General features: G+C 40.2%; 1 protein-coding gene across 18 annotated transcripts in view; it reads left to right on the forward strand.

The window, feature by feature from the left end:
* The window catches only part of LOC126297434 (trithorax group protein osa-like), a 307,341-nt gene that overhangs the window by 265,201 nt on the left and 22,574 nt on the right, over positions 1-19,566 (forward strand). For 10 of the 18 annotated variants that reach the window (XM_049988261.1, XM_049988262.1, XM_049988264.1 and 7 more), the window contains 4 exons: positions 3,102-3,260; positions 3,897-4,019; positions 4,642-4,816; positions 18,683-18,875. In XM_049988261.1, coding sequence (XP_049844218.1) covers positions 3,102-3,260; positions 3,897-4,019; positions 4,642-4,816; positions 18,683-18,875 — 650 coding nt within the window. The remainder of the gene's footprint in view (positions 1-3,101; positions 3,261-3,896; positions 4,020-4,641; positions 4,817-18,682; positions 18,876-19,566) is intronic. The other 8 variants (XM_049988269.1, XM_049988270.1, XM_049988272.1 and 5 more) reach the window with 1 other exon arrangement.

Genomic DNA, 19,566 nt, shown 5'->3' on the forward strand with positions numbered 1-19,566 from the left:
AAGGGAAGTATGTGCAAAGAATGTTTGGAGTTCTGTAACTCATGAGAGGCCATTGCTCAGAGCGGTACATAAAGCTGCACTACTTCAATGGACCAAACACACACAAAAAATGGAAATGATTGTATGGTGGCAGTGGCCAGGAGTTCCCAGTCAGGAAGTTCTGCCGCCAGGTGCAGGTCTTATTAAGTTTGACTCAACATTGGGTAACCTGCGTGTTGAGAATGGGGATGAAATGATGATGGCAGCAGGACACCCAGTCGCTGAGGGGAGAAAATTTTCCGCCCCAGTCGGGAATCGAACCCGGGGCCCTGAGTGTGGCAATCCAATGCACTGACCATTCAGCTAATGGGGGCGGACAACACACACAAACTGGACATTAGCAGGATGGAGGTGAGTAGTGTGGTCTGTCGAGTTGCGATTTGACCTCTTTTATACAGTGCAAGGCATTGGGGGCAGTGACACCCTGATGAGGCAGTGTGTGGAGGCAAGAGGTAGTTCTGTGATGTTTTGGGGGTATTTTTTCATACCATTACTTGGAATCCCCCATTCGGGTTACTGTGAACATGAGCTGGGATGTTGATTTCAACACTGTGAGTGACTAAATGTCACCCTTTCTTCTTCGTCATGATGAGAATGCCGTGGACACTCCCCTCTTTCAACACAATAACAGCTGTGTTTTGGGTTTCGTGCATATGTTCTTGGTTTGATGAAGACTTGGGGCCTTACTGTATTTCAGTTGCCGTGCTAAATCATCTGATGGTAATCCCATAGAAACTGTGTGGGAAGGTTTGGAATAATGGGTGAAATGACAGTCAGCCTCCCCACATTTTAATAGCTACACAGGATCTAACCATAACTAAGTGGCTTCAGTTAGGTATGTCACACCTGCAGAAACTTACAGGTTCTCTTCCTTGCAAAACTGGAGTGATTGTGAAAGCTAGAAACATTGTTGTGCAGTATTAGCATCGAACTGTTTTGGGGGGTGACTAATTTTTTCCCCAGTACGCTAATGTAACATAAAGATGTGCCACATTCTCTTCATGCCATCATTTTCATCATCTGCCAGTGCCATTATCAATTGTGTAATTAAATCATTTTTAAGTATGCAGCACTTGACAAGAAAAAAGTGAGAGATCATCCATATAAGTGTTAAAAGGAATCCATGAAACTTCGGTTACACTATAAGTCAGTTAGCTCTAAAGGCCATAATTGAACTAAATACCTAAGAATTACAATAACGAACAACTTAAATTGTAAGAAAATACATAGGAAATGTTGTGGGGAAGACAAACCAAAGGCTGTGTTTTATTGGCAGAAAACTTAGAAGATGCAGTAGATCTAGTAAAGAGACTGTCTGCACTGCATTTGTCCATCCTCTTCTGGAGTACTGCTACACGGTGTCGGATCGTTACATGGTTCGATTAATGGAGCACATTGAGAAAGTTCAAAGAAGGGCAGCAAATTTTGTAGTATCGAGAAATATGGGAGAGAGTCATGGACATGATACAGGATTGGGGTGGACATCATTAAAACAAAGGTGTTTTTCTCTGTCACAGTATCTTCTCACGAAATTTCAATCACCAACTTTCTCCTCCGAATGTGAAACTATTTTGTTGACACTGCCCTACATAGGGAGAAACGATCATGATCATCATAATAAAATAAGGGAAATCAGAGCTTGTACGGAAAGGTATAGTTGTTGGTTTTTTCCGCGCATTGTTTTAGAATGGAATAACAGTAAATAATAGAGATATTATTCCTCTACTTGCAATGATTCATCAACATGAAATTGAAAGCCTCAGTGGTGTTCTTTTAGTTTTGGAAAAGATTAAAATTAGATGGGACCAAGTCAGAACTGTGTGGACAACGATCGACCGACAGTGATCGCCCTAAGCATTGGATTACAGCAGATGTCAGTGTGCTCGTGTGTGATCTGGCATTGTCATGCTAAAAAAGAGGTTGGACGAACTTTTCAAATTCAAAACTCGATTACAGCATTCAGTTTCTCACACACCGACATAGTTACATTACATACCGCCATGCTGTACACTACAATTCGGAGCCCTCTAGTGGCAGAGGGTTGCAAATATGTAGACACAAAGAATAAAAGTGTAGAATGGTAACAACATTAATTTTATTAAAAAAGTCATTGAAGTGTTTTAATGTAAAAAAAAATAAAATATTGCAGGCGTACTTTTCAGTAAGCCCTTGTACAACATTGCTCCAAATATGTTATAAAGTTTCCTCCAGAATTATAATTCTGAACAGAATGGAAGAGAACAGGTTTTGTATAGTGGAGCAAGTCCTGCCACATAACAAACAGATTTTTATTCATTAGCTCAGCACGTGCAGACAGTCCCAGTATTTGATGAACATCTTAATATGCAGGTCCTGGTCTGAATGCCTTGTAGAATGTTGTGTCCACTGTGACTGCTAAATATGCAGCAGTACCCGTGTTGTATACATACTAATGCTGATCATCGGAATCTGTGTTAGCACTGAGTGATAAGATTCATACATTGGATCCACTTTATGTTGGGGCTGCTGATATTCAAGTCTACAATCCAAACTTCTTGATTTGGTGCTGTTTGAGTTACCATTGTCTTCTTTCCCTAAGCTCCTTAAACAAGGCCATAGCTGAATCCTTTCCCCATCTGCTCCTCAACACCTCCCATTTTTTCAGCAAGTTCATGTTGATGATTAATTTAATTGTCCTCTTTGACAGGTCTCTATGTACATGTGCATGCGTCAGTGATAATTCCAAGACGAAACATTGTTAGTTATTTTGCTGTGCTGATGATTTGGTGTGAAATTTCTGAAAAATGTACTTCCCTGTGTAACATCTTCGACATTTTCACATACTGACTGAATGTATGTTCCTATAATTTACACACAGTTTTTTTCTGTTCCTTGCTGAGAAAAGGTAATACTTTACTTTAATATGAAATCTTTTTGGGAGACTATTAAGCAGATTGTTATAGAAAGCAATTTGACATTTCTGTAGCTTGTGAATACTTGGAACAATTACTGATTCAGATTTTGACAATTGTACTTTACTTGTTGAAGCATTTGTGTGTGATAAAGGATTCTTTCAATTACAGGCTCATCAAATTCACAGGATTCATTCCCAGCAGCTGGTTCAAGTGGAGCATCCATGGATGGATATAGTTATGGTTACCCACCAGGAAGCACACCTGATTACAGTTCTCCACCAATGCAAAGGCCTTCCTCCCAAACAAATGCCCCTTCGCCCCACCCGGGTAAGTCTTAAACCTCTATAAGATTTGATAGAAAATATTTTGATATCACAGTTAAGAGACTATTTCCTATATCTTCTGAGGAGTCCAGTTTGCACTGCTTTTGTACAATTTCCAGAGGCAAAAATCTGAAATTCTGATAAATTCTTAATGCACAATCTTCAGTTTTTAATAAACTCTGTATCAAAATATTATGTCACATGTAGATATCTGCTTCAGATTGCTGGATAAATATTTCTCCCCTGCTGAGGTAGACCAGCAAGTTCTGGCAGGAATTGTTGCTTTTATATTTGTTATTTTAGGTGTGTGACCACTCTTTGGTGCCATTGATGGGGGAGAAAGATAGGGTTATCATAATGTGAAAGTAAAGTGCTCCTCATGGGTAGGCATTTATTGATACTTTATTTTGTATTACATCTGTGCCTCATTTTGAGCTTAATTTTTAAAATATAGTATAATGTAAGAGATTGCTTTGCATTTTTGTGTTTATAATTTGCTTTGTTAGTAGCTATGGAGGCCATGAGAAAACACACTTTTAAGTTTGATCTTCCTTCTCTGCTTTTATCTGTAAAACTCATAACTTGATTTTGACTGCAACCTGTTGGGGGAATTTGTGACAGCAGTTGCTTATTCTGCTAGGTGTGGGGGTGCCGACGCAAGGTGCGGGGGATAACATTAGCGTTTCCAACCCTTTTGACGACGTGGCGACTGGGCAGAGGCCCAATCCTTACTGCCCTTCTGGAGGCCCCTCTCGTCCCCAAGGTAACCCTCCCTAGATGTTCTTGCTCGCATGCTTCAGTGTGAGTTTTCCTTTTGCTTTCTGTTTATTACTTTTTTTTCCATTTCACACGTCAGCATGAACTGACACTTTAATCTTCTAAGAAAACTAATTTCCTTGTTGATTTGCCTATATATGTTAGCTTGAGTGGCAAAAATTCATAAAGGGAATTGTGTTGTTTCCTAAAACATGGGAGGGAATGGGTGGCTAACTGTAGAATGGTTTCTGTGTGATTCTGTCCAGTGTTGTTGCTTGCTTGCTGGTTTACCTCTTTTTGTACTGTTTCTTCCCATAGATTTATTTCTTTGCACTTTTTTGAAAATTTTTTAATATGTTGAGCTGTTGTTGTTGTATTGAGTAATGATGTTTTAACTCCATGCATTTTGTATTTGTTTTTCTTCACTAATTTGTATTTAAGTCTGTATACCCAGTCTGTGTGAAGTAAAGTAATTGTTGCATTGTTTGTTATTGATATTCAGTAAGTTGCTCATCTCAGTAATTATTTTAATTTGCAATATATAGAGTATCCAAATTACACTGATTACAATTTACTGCAAATATAGTACAGTTTTGGAATGGTACTCTGGTTAATATTAATTTTTGCAGGAATTCAGCAAGGCTATCAAGGCCAGTCCGGGTACTCTCAGTACCCGGATCAGTATCCCCATAGTCGTGGACAACCAACGAATATGGGGCAGGAATTCAATCAGCAGTACTCTCCCAGCAGCTCATATCCACCTGCTCGGCCTATGTATCCTCCCTACGCTTCTGAGGCTGAAAGGTGGGCTTTGAGTTCCTCAGTATATAAACCCATGTGCATGTATTTCATCATGGAGTGATCTGATATTGACTTCTTGTAATGTGTTGTCAGGATATGTATTGTTCACTGCCATGCATTTGTGACTAATTTTTGCTTCAGAAGAATAGAAAAGAGAAGTACCACAGATCTCTGAAAGGTAAACATCCCTTAGTTGGAAACAACAAAGTATATGAGAGGACAGTGTAGTGAAGCAGCAGTCATGAAACAACAGTAAGGGGGGGGGGGGGGGGGTAGAATGGTAATAAAATTGCCTCATATTTGGAGGAGAGAAAGGTCAAATATTTTTGTTTGTGTGTATTTATTACTCTGGAGAACAGCCAAAGTGGTTCTTCCTGGAAAATGTTTATATTTGGATAAAGAGACTGCAGGTAATGTGTAATATTAATGAATGAACCTTGTGCAAGCTCCTCTGCAGCGGTGTAGTCATTCTCACCGGAGGATTACAAGTGTACTATTTGTGCTCTGTTCCTCTGCCATTTTCGCAGGGGAATGAAAAAAGTCTGCACTGTTTGGTCTATGCCGAGGTAAAGCTGATGTTAAAATATTTCCACATAATCAGAATTTGAATTGTTGCTGTAAGACGCTGCTTATATTTTACGAGGAACTTCTCCACTACAGATTTTTGCTTACAACATTCAGACTGTAATGTAACAACTGTAATATGAAGAGCAATCAAAGGAGCTGTCTCTGTTTACTGCACTATAGTATTGTTTGATGTTCTTTTATTTCTGTATTGGGGGGAGGGGGGGGGGGGGGAGAACTAGTGTGCAGATGGCATGAATTTTGCATGAGAGTTCAGACTGACTGACATGCACCATGTAACACAGGTTAAAAAATGTATTTTATTTATGGTGCCGCAACATTAATTTTGTATAGACTCCCACTAGAAATAAAAATGTTGTGACAAGCGTTACATTGCAGACATGGATTGAAAAATACCAATACTACTCTCACGGTTCACGTTCAGAATGTGGTGCTCAATGTGTGCATTCATATCAGCTATGTTTGTTATCAGAGCACTAAACACACTATCTTTCAGGTTACCCCACAGCCAGAAGTCACATAGATAAAGATAAAATTATCTGAACATCCAGGCTGTAGGGAAATGAGAGCTGACAATTCTAGCATTTCCAAAGTGCCTCTGCAGCAAGTGCATCACTGACTGTGCAATATGCAGAGGAGCACCACCTTGCATTCAGTGTTTAACTGTGATGGCACAGGTAACAGGCCCTGCAGGACCCATCTCCTCAGAAAATATGGTCTTATAATATCATCAACCTGCACCATGCAGTTAGTGTCGCAGAATGAAGCAGTAATGGTTGATGTGTGAGCAGATTTCCCGTCGACCATATTCTGCAATTCTGTGTATTGTCGTGTCCTTGTAGTTGGAAATGGGTTTTGTCTGTGTGCAGAATGTTCTATGGCCATTCATTGTCCACTTTCATGCAAGTAAGAACACTAGAGAAAACCTTTTTGTTATATTGGTAAGTCAGCATGAAGCAACTCCTGAAGATTGGTAAAATTGTGGATAGCAATGCAGGATGTTTTGTAAAAATTTATTCACCATGCTCGCATTCATGTCCAAAGTTTGGGCAATTCCCTATGCACTGCATGTTTACACACCACCTCGTGACCTCTCCTGCAATGCTGTGGTCACTTCTACTGATATTTGTTGTTTTTCTCTCTGTGCCACACTTCTCTACAGAAGAAACTGTCTTTTTGAATTTTATAATAATTTTCTCCAGAACCTTGGCAAAAATTGGGCCAATGCCTATTTGTATACCCTTTAGCACCTGGAACTTTCTGCAAAGCAGCTGACACACCAAGCGAGGTGGCACAATGGCTAGCACACTGGACTCTCATTTGGGAGGACAACGGTTCAATCCCGCATCTGGCCATCCAGATTTAGGTTTTCTGTGATTTCCCCAAATCGCTCCAGGCAAATGCCGGGATGTTTCCTTTGAAAGGACATGGCCAACTTCCTTCCCCATCCTTCCCTAATCCAATGAGACCGATGACCTCGCTGTCTGGTCTCCTCCCCCAAACAACCCAACCCAACCCAGCTGGCACACATCACTGTTCTTGTAGAAGAGCTTTACCAGTATCATGCAATACTGCTTTGAGACATGCATGCCGAGCATCTCAGGTGCAAAATTAGGAACAGCTGTTACCCTGTGTCTTTTATTTTGCTTATTCTGCCACTTACAGTCCCATCTAGTCATAATTTTTTATTCATAACGTTTTCCCCTTGTTCGATAATAATCTGTACAAATTTGACCTCATTCTGAGCAGTGGTTAGGTTTTGACTTAGTTTTGAAACTGGTACTTCAATCATAATCACCCTGCATATACTCTTTGAGGTTTCTGAATTAATACATACATTTATAGCAAACTAAGAAAACAGTCGGCACCATTTTGATGATGATTTGTGAAAATGCTGAAATTGTCTGTATGTATGGGAAAATCCAAACCTAATGACAACTCTGCAATCAGTTGCATGAAACCAAGTTGCATTCTGAAGGGTACTTTCATTTATATGCTTCAGTTGTTAAAGATAGCAGTGTGAATCCCAGTGAATTGAGCAAAATGGTCACACTACTGGCCACATTTATAGGTAGTCGAAAGCACATGCATGGGTATGCACAAGATATTTGTGCATGTTTGTGCATAGGCCCACACAGATCTTTTTAAATCACATGCACATGAAATCCTACACAAGATAAAATAAAAGAACTTTTGTTAACTAGACAATTGTCATTGGGTCATAATTATATTTCTGCAAGGCTTTAAACAAAAATTGAAATCGCCAGTGGATTTCATTTCCAAGTATCACAGTTTTGAAGAAAAATGCTGTTGGTTGTTTTCCATTTCATGTCCAAATATAATTGTCACATGTAAACATTTTGACTTAGTTGACAGAAAAGGTCTCACAATGTCAAGTTGATAGTGTCATCTCTGCAGAAACAGCAGGTATCACCAGTGATCAGGACTTCTTTGAAGTTGTCACCAAAACGTTATTTACGGTCCATGTGGCTTATTCAACAACCATTCTCCATGCACATCTAATGGGAAATGAATGAGTTGATACCCAGGAGCATTACTTGCTGAGACTGACTATCAGCGGCAGTGTCGGATATCCACTGTAACACAACACTCCACTGAAGATGGCTGCAAATCCATCACTTAAAAAGTATGAAACAATGATGCTGAACTCTGTAATTGTTGGGCTTTTCTGTACACGCCACTACTCTCAAAAACATATAAAGCACTCATCAGTGTCGAGTATTGCAATTCAGTGAAGCTGATAAAGTACATTTGCAAATATCTCAATGGAGGAAATGATATGGCAGTTTTTGGAGCAGTAAATGCAACAGCACCTATAAATGGAATCAACCAGTATCAACTGGAATGGTACATTAGTAGGAATGAAATAGTATGTTGCATTTTATCATTTCCAATCCATGAACAATGTCGAATAGTTACTGATTTGACATTGCACCATGAAAATTGACAGTGTGTCTACTTCACAATGGAAAATGCATGTGCAAGAGCATTGTCATGATTGCCAACAATGTTAACTGTGTTTTTCTCAATGTGTGAGGATGTTACATGCATAAGACAGTAATCTGAAGTGCCAACATGTTATTCACGGAATGCATCAGCAAACAAGTTTAAACAATACAAACAGTGCAAAGCAGTTTCAGGATATCCCAATTTAGGTTTGATTGACATCTTAGGCCATCAGTACACCATTCACCAAACAATGCAGCATGCTGTTACTTGCAATTACTGTCAATTAGTCTACATGGCCCCACAACCTTCCAAAAACTGGGAATAGCAATTGGTCAAGTATGTGTGTGTTTCAAGTGTGCAATGCTTGCCAGGAACTAAATTTGGGAAAATCCACCAGTTATCCCATGTAAAACAGCCATTGATGACATTAACTCATGTCTCAAATCATCAGTTTTCTTACAACATTTACAGACATTGATTTCTGAAGACCAATTAACATGTGCAATTACGACATGAAGCGTCTGCTGGACATTTGCAAATCAGAATGTTTAATCAGCAATCGATGAATTTGCACAACTTTATGCATTGTCAACAAATTTCTATACAAATCACAGCAGCTACAGATGAACTGATTCACTAAGTTCTACCAAATATCATACAGAATCACAAAAATCACTAGTTGCTCATGCCAGTGCTACATTAACAGACAATACCAATTATGTCAGTGCCATCAATTCCTGCATCTAAAATGAAACACCAGGTAGAGTGACAACATATCAGTCCATTGATACTGTAATGAAGCAAGAAAAAGCTCTTAATTATTCAACTCGATTTGCCAGGCATGCCACGACACATTTCAACATTGAAAATTGGCATGCCTATCATTCTTCTGTGGAACATAAATCCACCACTACTTTGCAACAGCACCAGGGTTGCAGTGAAAGAGATGTTGAACAATATCATCAAAGCTTCAATTTGAAGTGGAAAATTTACACGAGAAGATGCACTGTTGCCACACATCCCAATGATTCTCTAATGGACATGCCATTCAAACTGAAATGTTTGTAGTTTGAGTTGTGACTTGCATTTTCTGTGACCATCAAGAAAGTACAGGGAAAATTGCTATGAGTGTATGGACTAAATTTGGGAAATTCGTGCTTCTTATGCATACAGCTGTGTGTGACATGCCCACACTTCTGAAAACCTTATGATTTATTTGTTCATACATCAGACGCAAAAGGCAGAGATCCAGCACCCAGTTCTAAGGATCAGTGCATAGTCGATTGCAGAGTGAAAATTCATTCTGAAAGTAACTGGCTTGTTTTATATAATATTCCATTTGTTTTGTTGTGAAAAATTGTCATGGATTTGGTACTCACTGTTTTTGCTTGTATTCATTTGATTGACCTGAGGGCTTTAAATAAGTAAATTCATTATTAGTTGCTTTGCTTTAGGGTATTTTGAGTCTGCAAGTTACCAAGTTCAGATAGCAGAAATAATTTCAGTGGGACAGTTATTCTGTGTATAGTTATTTAGTTTTGCTCTGCACTTAAGTACTTGTTTATGTGACATGTTTATGTGTATGCTACAGTTGCTGATCAACCCTGTGTTCACCTGTGTCACCTTTTAGTTACAGATTATCATGCCTGCAATCTTCGACCTTCCTCAAAGAACTTCTTGCAATTTCTGCCATCTCCCTCATGTTTCTGTTAACAAACATATTAAATCATTTTGTGGGTGTTATACGTATGATGTAATAATTAATGGCTCGGGACCTTAAAATTCTTTTTATTGGAACTTAAAAGCCTTACAGTGGAACATTTGCTGTGGGCACTTTAACATTCAAATTCTGAGCTGGTCACTTGGACACTTGCAGGCAACAGATTAGTTTTGGTGATATTTACAACCTCTGCTTCAGTTAAGTTTAGCTGTGTTTTTACCTTGGACCTGTATTCACATGTATCTCAATTCCAAAGAAAACTCTTACATTTCCCTTTCCATTATTGTACATATACTGACAAAAAGAGACCATAGTGTCTGTTTTATTAGGGAACTATCTTTTGTGTCATATGGTGTGCGACTGTTTTTCATCCTTGAATTGTGTCCTTACACTCTGACTAGAGTTGTCAGAATTTGTCATTAAAGTGACAGTGAATGAGAATTTTACTACAGACCTCTTCTTGCACTCCACAAAATTGACAGCTCAACTGTCCAGACTCGTGTATCTTAGAAACTGACATTTAGAGATACTCAATCAGTGGAAGGAACCAGTGTTGACATGCCTAAATAAAAATGGGTCCTTCTTGAAGGCAACTATCATTAAGTGAACATGCTGGTTCAGTGCACAATTTCTAACAAAAAGTCTCATTACTTTTGTGTTGAACCATGCACATGACATTTTGTGGTGGAGCACATGGACAAGTTCGTAGTAAACTCGTAGTCCACTGCCACTGTATTGATCATTTTTGATGAAACTTGTTGCAACTTAAGGAGATAGTTAAGGACAATACATTGTGACAAGTAGATCATTATTAACACTTTCAAGATTGGTCTCTGAGGTCTATCTCAGACTATCCACACTATCATTTTTAGAGGATTTCTGAAAACTTGCTTCTTTGGAACAATAAAATAAATACGTTGAATTATTCCATAAAAATCTAGACATTTGTTTATTGAAATATATGTAAAGATGTATTGTATTCTATCTTAGCAAATGAAAACATGGATTATCTGTATTAAAATACCATGTTTATGTCATCTGAAAAAAGAAACACATAATACACATTACATGTATTTTGTCTGCGTGTGATACATTTTGAAACAGTTTAGCATCTAGAGAGCTGCACAACTCAGACAACATACCACAAGAAAGTGTCTCTCCAGGGAGATTTACACCTCCGTTGTCTGATTACTTTGTTACACTTTATGAAATCAAGGTTTGGATTCACCTTCTTTTGGGATAAAACTGACTGCTAGTCCCAGAAGAAAATTTGCTAACTTGTATATTTTCCTTTCAACATTGATTCCTGGTTTCCTAATAACGGATAAAAAGTACTAGCAGCACTGATCATAAAAAGGTGAAAGAATAATTTTTCCCAACATTTCAGCTGTTTTCTTTTGAATGGCTAATGTACTGTCATCTGGTCTGATCTATCAACACCTTTCTTGTAAATGTTATAGTGTAGCAAACTGTTGAATCTGCTGGAAATAGCACAACTACACAAGTGGACGGTGTGTGACAGGTTAGCAGGTTCAATGTGTCTCCTGTATTGGTCGCGTTTTACATAAAACAGGCGTTCCTTTCTACTTGGAATTATTTCAGCTCTTTTTCAGTTTTCGTTTGAAAGTGCATTGCGGAAACTTGCTGTTTACCATACAAATAACAACTGTTGTTACATCTTTAGTTTTACAGAAACATTGAAGCTGCTGGCACAATATAAAAGGAAAAACATACAGAGTGAATATGAAAATGTAAAGTTTCATCTGCAAGTAATATTTGAGCATAGTAGCATACTGATTATGTGCTTGCTTTCTGAGTGACTCATAGCAGCAGACCCAGTTATTATCTGTATATATTAGTTACTGAATATGTAAATGAGCCATTTATTGGTAAATGAATGTAAGTGTATGGTATGTACTTACGTGGGGGATGGCTGGATGTAATTTATACATTACTGCTGGCATACCAATTTTCACTTTGTTTATGCAGCTTTATTATTATCACATGGATGGCTGATACATTTCTGTACAGATGCAATTTGGAGTTTATATTCATTTTTGTAACTTGACTTGCACACACTTACAGTTGATGATATCTGTATCTTATCACATGATAATTAAAACACACAACAGTGTAAAGGTTTTTCTCCTTTTTATGTCAGTCTGTTGGCTTCTTTAATAATGGCCATCTAGAGGCTGACATCCGCTTTTTGTGAAAGGTCCTCAGGGGCTCAGGATTTGTTTCCTGGGCACAGGCTTGGTGACCCTAGGGTTCCTGAGCTGGGGACTGGTAAGTGTCACCAGTTGCCTGCCATCATAAGCTCTGGGCATGCTGCAGCAACCACTGTGCAGCATGATGGTGGAATGTTGTGTGTCATGGGATGGGGAACATGGCTTTACCACCCGGATCACATGGATGGTACAAACTGCTGTTAGAAACCCCTCAGTCTCAAGGTGTGCTGTGCGCTGATGAGGTGGAACAGTCACTTGCGGGCAACTTCTGAAGAACCTGGTGTGTCTCAGTTGTATAAGGCTTACTTTGTTATGTGGGGCTTTGTCTAGGTGAACTTTTATTCACCTAGCTGTTCATGGGACCAAAATGGATCCTTCAAAATTTTCCCGTCCTCCTCTCAGTGGAAAAGGTGGACTGCTGGAAGGTACCCAATCTAACAAAAGGGCTCATGTAGCCAGTCCTTCTCATTCATTCTAAAAGTATTGTCTTGAGTAATAGAACACATGCTGATTATCAGAAAGTGGTTTTAATAGTGAGAAGAAAAGAGTGTAGTTTTGAGGTGATTTCCCCATCCTATATCCCAAAGGGTTTTGAGGGGATCTGTGGCTCTTTAAAAACAGTAAAGTGCTTGTGCAATGCGACATTGTTAGTGTAAACTTCTAGTTCCCAGCCATCAGCTAACCTCCAAAATGGTAGCTGCTTCGGGGAGTGTGCAATAGACACTGAACTGTGCAACACGTTGAACTACAGCAAAGGTGTTGTGACTTGCAGGGATCTCGTTCACATTCCCAAGGAGGTATTGTGATGTGAGTGGGCTCCAGAAGGCATAGTCGATGTGAAAAACATTGTAAAGAGGGTAGATGGGATCTTGTAAATTCAGTTTCCTTTATCTTGATATTCAAATTCCTTTATCTTGATATTCAATAGTATGGAAGTCCCTGAGTACATTAAGGCAGATTTCTTTCATCTAAACATGCGGCCTTTGTCACCAATCCAATGCCGTTTCAAATGCCAGCACTTTGGACATACTACTTGGGAGTCCTGGAGAAGCCACTTCAGGAAAATGTGGTAAGGCTGCCCATGAAGAGTCGCTTTTACATCTCCTTTGAAGTGTATGAACTGCTCTGGGGCTCACTGTGTCTGGAGTCAGGAATGTAGTATATACCTTGAAGAACAAAAGGTGCGAAAGCATAAGACACTGTAATGCATTCCATATAATGAGGCCAAAAAAATAATAAAACTATGCTGCCCACCAATATTCACTACTTGTACCTTTCTTTGTTTCAGTTCTTAAACAGCTGATGTTATCAAACAGAGGTTGCTACTGTCAGCACTAGTACCTGCATTGGTCAATGTACTTGTGCTACTGCAGTTATTTTGAAGCCTGTCCCTCCCTCCAAAACTTCAGAAAAAGTGTGGTTGCTGACAATGCAGAAATCCTGCCCCTCCAAAGACTCAGTCTGGTCCACTGTCCAGTACTGCCACTACCACTTCCACAGTTGCCTCCTCAGACCAAAAAATCAAAGTTGAAGGCAAAGAATTGTCCACTGGTGGGGATAGGAAGTACACAGTCTGACGGTATTGATGTCATCCTTTCAGACACCTGTTTTGACTCTTCTTTGGAGGCTATGGACCTTGATTGTGAGACAGGGACAACCGTCTCAACCAAAGACTGAGCTCCACCCATTGTGGGCTCCCCTCCCAGGCTGAAAGTTAGGGTGAAAGTGTTACCTCATGATAGATGGCTCCCATCTAAAAGTGGAACATTAATGGGTTCGTGTAATGTTATAAAATGTGATACCTGCAGTCGTCCTTTATATGTTATATATTATACAGTTACCAGTTTTGGTGACTCAATATACGATCTTCAGGCCTTAACTGATGCCAACGGGGTTAACTCCAATCGTATACACAATCCCATCAGTGGCAGACATCTCTGAACTGGTTTCCATAGACTATAGCATTGATGTTGTGTCTCCAACCCAGAAATGCCAACGTAGCTTCTGAGGTGTTCCATTTTATTACATAAGTGGATGACCGAAGTCTCTCCAACCTTCAGTCAGAAGGATGGACATACGAAAACTTAATGTGTTCAGGACACACATGGAGGAACCTAAATTCCTTACAAAGGCACACTCCCTGTGCTTGTGTTACCTTAAACACATTTCAAGGCCACTGGTGTTCCTGTACTACTGGGCTGTACCCTCACCTGACTTATGAAAGAGCTAAGATTGGGGTTACTGTGTTTGTCAGTAACACACATCAATCCTATGAATCCTCTGCTCTCTCCTTGGTTACCGATCTAGAAGCAGTAGCTGTTGCTCTTCACATGGGTGATAAGATCACTGTCTTGCTTCCTGTATCTACCTCTACAGGATGTGACTTTGAGGCTCATTTGTCTTATTGCACAACTCCCCTGACTGTTTCTGCTACAGATTAATTTCAATGCCCATAATGTATTATAGGGCTTGAACTATACTTGTCCCAGGGGTCGAATCTTGGAGAACCTCATGATATATCAGGAGCTGTGCTTCCTCAACACAGGCAGTCTCACTCTTCTATCGGCTGCTACTGGCTTGTCCTCAGACAATGACCTCTTTTTTTCTGCTCTCCAGTCGTTGCAGTCTCAACACAGTGGGAAGCAACTGATGACCTTTGTTCCAGTGACCACTTCTCAGCGTGGATTCACCCACTGGAAACGGATTGCTTGAACAGAAATCACCGAAATGGATGGACAGCAGGGCTAATTGAACACTGTTCAGTCAGCTGGTTGTGTTTGAACACCCTGGCAGTGTCCAGAAATGGGTGGACCACACATCAGACGAGTGATCCTGCTGACTTTCTGTTCCAAAGTCTTCAGGTCATCTTAAGAGGCAGCTTGTATGCTGGTAGGTTGATGAGTGTTGTTCAGCAGTCTGGGTGTGGCATGCTGTTCTTCGATGGTTTAAATGCCTCACAACAGCAAGCAACTTCACAGCCTTCCAGGTTGCAGGAGCCAAAGCTCAACACGTAATTAAGGAGAGCAAGGAAATGTCATGGCAAATGTTCCTGGACTCCATCAACTGTTCCACATATTCTACAGAGGTATGGACAGCCATCGGGAGGATTTTCTGGGGCACAGTTGTTTACCAATAGCAGCAGTGCTGAAATGAGGGTGTTTCCAAACAATGCCTGGTGTCATCACTCAGACAATGGCAGAGCATTTTACAGCTACTACTACCAATTCTAGCTGGGATCCAGTGATCTACCGTTACTGTGTGACTGCAGAGAGGGACAAGATGGACTTAGATTCCACAATTTTGAGGCTTTCAACTGGCCTCTTGCCATGTGGGACCTGGAATTAGCACTGCCTGAAACTCAAGATACTGCACCCGGTCATAACCAGATCTGGTGCTGCATGCTTCGACATTTTCCTGCAGCATCAAAGGAAATCCTCTTCGAATGTTTCAATCTTATATGGCAGATAGGAAACTTTCCTAACTCCTAGAGAGAAGCAATTCTGCTACCTCTCCTCAAACTAGGAAAAGACCACACATGTACCAGTAGTTATCGTAGTGTCGCCTTAATGAGCTGTATAGGAAAGAGCCTGGAGTAAATGGTTAACTGTCATCAGGTCTGATTGTTAGAGACCAGGTAATTCCTTAATCACGCTTGGTGTGAATTCCAGATTTCAGTCCACTGTTGACAACCTAGCCGTACTAGAGACGGCTATTCAGCAGGCTTGCTTACAGTACATCACCGTCTCGATATCTTCTTTGATATAAGTAAGATGTATGATACTACTTGGAGAAAGTATTGTCATGCAGCTCCATCAATGAGGTGTTTGTAGCCATTTCCAGATCTCCATGCAGTCTTTACTGTCTAAGTGCTTTTTTTTAGATCCCAAGTTGGTGACATACTGTTGGATCATTTTGTGTAGGACAATGGTATTCCTAAGGACAGTGTTTCAAGTGTTACTCTCTTTGCTGTACTTTAAACAGAATCATGTCCATGGTAAGGAGTCCTGTATGTACTCCTTATTTGTGGATGATTTTGCTATTAATTTGTTACTCCTCCAGTGTTGCAGTAGTGCCCTGTCAGTTGTAACTAGCTGGCCCTTGTGGCCAAATGGTTCTAGGTGCTGCACTCTGGAACTACGCGATCACTACGATTGCAGGTTCAAATCCTGCCTCTGGCATGGATGTGTGTGATGTCTTTAGGTTAGTTAGGTTTAAGCAGTTCTAAGTTCTAGGGGACTGATGACCTCAGATGTTAAGTCCCATAGTGCTCAGAGCCATTTGAACCATTTTTCAGTTGCAACTTACAGTGTGGAGGTTAGAGGAGTGGTCTGCACTGAGAGGTTTTCAGGTTTCTGCAGAAAAATGTGTATGCGTTTTCGTTTTAGTCATTATCATTGTATTTTTAATTTACCTGACTTGCATATGGCAGACACCATTTTACATTTGAAAGACTCAGTGAGGTTTCTGGGCCTCATTTTTGACTCCAAACTGCTATGGTTACCACACCTGAGAGAGCTGAAACCCAGAAAGCACTCAATATCATAAAGTGCATTAGCTACAGGTGTTGGGGAGCAGACAGGGCACATTTGTTTAGTATTATAGGGCTTTTGTGTGTTCACACTTTGACTGTGGATGCACAGTGTACAGCTCAGTGAGGCCTTCTTATCTGAATATCATTGATGCTATCCATCATGAGGGTATTAGAGTGGCCACAGGTGCTTGCAGGACCAGCCTCATACTCCAAATTCACTTGCATACAATACTGTTGCTCATCCACCTTTGGAACACCTTTTCTCTAATAATCTATGAGCAACAGTGGCATTTGCAACCTGCGTGCAGTGTGTGCTGGAGTCACTTGATATGGAAAATGTAGAACCTCAAATCCAGGATTTTAACTACCTGCCACTGTCATCGTTGCATAGTCCCAGGGCAATTTTAGAATTAGTGCAGTGCAGGAGAGATTTCACTCCTGCATATGTTTCAATACTATATTTCCTGCAATTTTAATTGAGCACCACAGCTCTACAGGTGTCTTTCTGGATGGATTGAAACAGGGTCCCCATTGTTTGCTCTGTTGTTTTCCCTGATAGTGTCTGCAAGGTTTAACTGCCTTGAGACTCTACTGTCTTCGATGCGGAACTGTACACGATCTTGTGGGCACTGGAGCAGATGAGGTGTGCTTAGTTTGCTAAGTTCCTTGTTTGTTCAGATTCTCTGAATGCTCTGGACTCTACAGTGCCCGTATCCAGCAGATAAAGTAGGCTAAAATATCCAGGACATCCTCCATCAATTACAATGGCTGGGTGGGCAAGGTGGTGTCCTGCTGGGTACCAGGACACATGGGTATTGAGGGGATCGAAAGGGCGGATGTAGCAGTCAAGGAGGCATGGAGCGATCTTCAGTTATTTCAGTGTGCTATCCCCCTGCATGCCATCACCTCCCCTGTTGAAGCAGAGTTGTGTGTCAATGGGAAGATGATTGGGTGGGTGGAAGTGATTGGTAATAAGTTTGGTGTACCTGCTTTGGCCGCAAAGACGGGATGAAGTTCTGCTTACTTGTCTTCACGTAGGCCAGTCCTCTGATGCACGGCTTCTTGCTCTGCCGAGAGGATCCTCCAGTGTGTGCTGCCTGTAGCCTACAGATGACTGTGAAACCACATTTTACTAGATTGTTTTATTTTTAGACCAGAGGGTGGCAGCAGCAGATGTCCCTTTTGTTTTTAAGTGACATTGAAAGGAATGTGTTTTAGAATTTTAAGATTTTGTGATATCTCCAACTTGTTTCCAAAAATTTTAGGATGATGTTCCTAATCTGTTAACAGGATGACTGGGTCACTCATATTTTTTGTAAGTGGTCGACCAGTCACTTTTCCCTGTGCCTTTCCTTTAGCTCTTAGTTGGCTCCATGTGAGTGGCATGGGAGTGAGTGAATGAGTGTCATTTTATAGGTTTCCTTCACACTGTGAGACAACAATTTTAGACATTTTAATCATATTTGTTTCTTTCAGTGTATGTAAGGGCACTGATAGCCTCAACACTAAGCACCTCTAAGCTCCAAAAAGAAAAAAGAAAAAGAAAACACACACACACACACACACACACACACACACACACACACACACACACACACACACACACACCTACCTTTGAGTGAAAGTAAAATCAAGAGAATATTAAATTTTAATTTGGGTCTATTGCATATTGTCTTTGCCTTAGCAAGAACATTTGTTCTATCAGAGAATAGGCTGGCAGTAGTCTAAAATTGAGCAACTGCTCGGAATGTGATAATCTATATTGAGGTAACAGTTGGTGGCATTGTAATTAGGAAAATAATGTGTTGCAATTAGTCTTTTATTATTTTCAGGAGTTATGGACAAGGTAGTGGGACGCAGCAGTCGGCTGGTGGTCAAGATCCCTTTGGACACAACCGGTACGGGGGCCCAAGCCAGCCACCTGGCTATCCTTCACGTACTGGCTATCCTGCTCCACCTACGGGACCACCAGCACAGCAACCCACAGGGTATCCACCACAGCAAGACTATTACCGTCAAGATCCGGTAATTATAGTCATTTGTATAAAAGTAAATCATACTTCTTCATTAAAATGTGAAAGAAATAACAATGCTGATATTCATTTACATTTTCTGGATCAATGTGATGTATTTTTGAATACCTACAGCTGTAAAGAAGATGACAGACGATAAATATGGAAATGGAATGGGATGTTTCTTTTCAAATACATCATCCCTCCATTTACTGTAAGCTTTTTATGGCAACCATGTGTAACCCATATTTGGGTACCTGTGGTACACTAATCACTGTGTCATGTTAGTCAGTGAGTATAACTGTAGGAAGCAACGCAATATTAAGTATTTTGTTACATCACATAAGGTTTTACAGCTCTAAAAACTCTTGTAACATTGAAGTTTCCTGTGTAAAACACAAATGCTACGCCACAGAAATTGTAAATGTATGAGTGTGTCATACCATTTCTTAAGTATGTGTGTAATTATGTTCTATGTTGAGTGTGATATCTAAATTATATGGTTTCCCTTTTCATCCATACATAATTCTACCATTTGTGTTACTGTGCCTTGTAACTTTCTCATCGGGGACATAGACAATTAAGGGATATATGTTCTTTCTTGAGTAGTTCTATTTAAGCCATGTAAATATTGTTACAGCCTTTATTGCAGTTACTGAAAATTTTTAACTTCCAAACAGTCTTACCGCAAGTTCAACAGTCCT

The sequence above is a fragment of the Schistocerca gregaria genome, chromosome X (assembly GCF_023897955.1).
Source record: "Schistocerca gregaria isolate iqSchGreg1 chromosome X, iqSchGreg1.2, whole genome shotgun sequence".
Classification (NCBI taxonomy): Eukaryota; Metazoa; Arthropoda; class Insecta; order Orthoptera; family Acrididae; genus Schistocerca; species Schistocerca gregaria.